General features: G+C 57.7%; 1 protein-coding gene across 1 annotated transcript in view; it reads right to left on the reverse strand.

Annotated features, from left to right (window-relative positions):
• Positions 1 to 875, reverse strand: part of LOC102875074 — a 14,902-nt gene extending 14,027 nt beyond the window's left edge. The window contains exons 1-3 of the mRNA XM_006883966.1: positions 809 to 875; positions 272 to 517; positions 38 to 189 (exon numbers count right to left, since the gene is read on the reverse strand). Coding sequence (XP_006884028.1) covers positions 38 to 189; positions 272 to 517; positions 809 to 875 — 465 coding nt within the window. The remainder of the gene's footprint in view (positions 1 to 37; positions 190 to 271; positions 518 to 808) is intronic.
• Positions 876 to 1,223: the final 348 nt, after the last annotated feature.

Raw genomic sequence — 1,223 nt, forward strand, 5'->3', positions numbered from 1 at the left:
GCTGCTTGCAGTGACGCAGCCCCTCCCGCGGCCGCACGGCGTGGGGTTCCCGCCGCTTCCGCCCAGCCCACGTCCACGCGATCGGCGAGCGCGCGCGCGTCCCCGAGGCCGGGCTCCCACACTGTGGCGCCTCCAGGTGCTCCGTGCTGTTTCTAACGGGAGCTTTCGGCGGCGGGGATAGCAGCAGAGCTTAAGGAGAAGAGGGGGAGAGCCGGGGTGCGGTGGAAGAGGAGGGCATCGGCGTCACCCCTCCGCCCCCCCTCCCCCCGGCTCTGCTCCCGCCCCTTCTCCCGCGCCGAGCGCAGGACGCGGCCTGGCTTTCCGAGGCCTGCGCCGGCTGCGGCCGTGCGGTGTCTCAGCGCGTCTTCCACCGACTGCCGCTTCCCCAGCCGCAGAGTTCCGGCAGCTCGGCGACGCCGAGGACGGCACGGGTGCCAAGGGGGGCTGGCAGCCTCATCTCGCGGCCAGCGCGCCTCGGAGGGGGCTGCTTCCCCTTCGGTCTGGCGAGTCGAGCGACCTGGAAGAGTGTGAGTGTGTGTGTGTACCTAGGTGTGAGTGAGTGAGGGCGTGTGTACCTATGCGTGCAGTGCCCGCGCAGGGCTGGACTGGCGTGTTAACAGGATGCGCTGGTGCAGGCTTAACCTTTTCAGCCTTGAGATCGAAATCTGTAACAGTAGAGCTGCTTATTATTATCATTAATTTTCCTGGCTCTCTATACAAGCGCCTCCTGCTTTCTGCCCTCTTCCCAACTGATTCCCAAAGAGATCCCCCTTGTGGTCCAGGAATATTCATGGACACCCTGACTCACGTGAGCGAGGGTAAGGCTGAAAGGTACCATGATCGCTGAGAAATGTCACCCACAGCATTTCCACCATCCAGCCTGCTCCTTAGGCTGGGTCGCACCCACAGGAAAAGTACTTTTCAGGATTTGTTTATTTGCTTACTCTGCCTTAGGTTTAAACGATTACTGAATGAATTTTGATTTTAATTTTTGGAGGCATGAGAACGAAGTAGGAATCGATTACAAATCACTTTGGATTTCTGCTTGGCGGACCAGTTCTGGTTCTGTTTTATGTGGCTTTCTCTACCTCTTGCTAACTTGTTGGCTCCATTCCAGCTATGGGAGAATTTTTTTGGGACGTAAAAGACACCCACACCTTTTTGATTCTTAAGTAATGACTCCCCCTTTCCCTTCAGCTTGAGATTTCCATAATTTCGTACAA

The sequence above is a fragment of the Elephantulus edwardii genome, unplaced genomic scaffold (genome assembly GCF_000299155.1).
Source record: "Elephantulus edwardii isolate Elephantulus edwardi_28Jun2011 unplaced genomic scaffold, EleEdw1.0 scaffold00030, whole genome shotgun sequence".
Taxonomy (NCBI): Eukaryota; Metazoa; Chordata; class Mammalia; order Macroscelidea; family Macroscelididae; genus Elephantulus; species Elephantulus edwardii.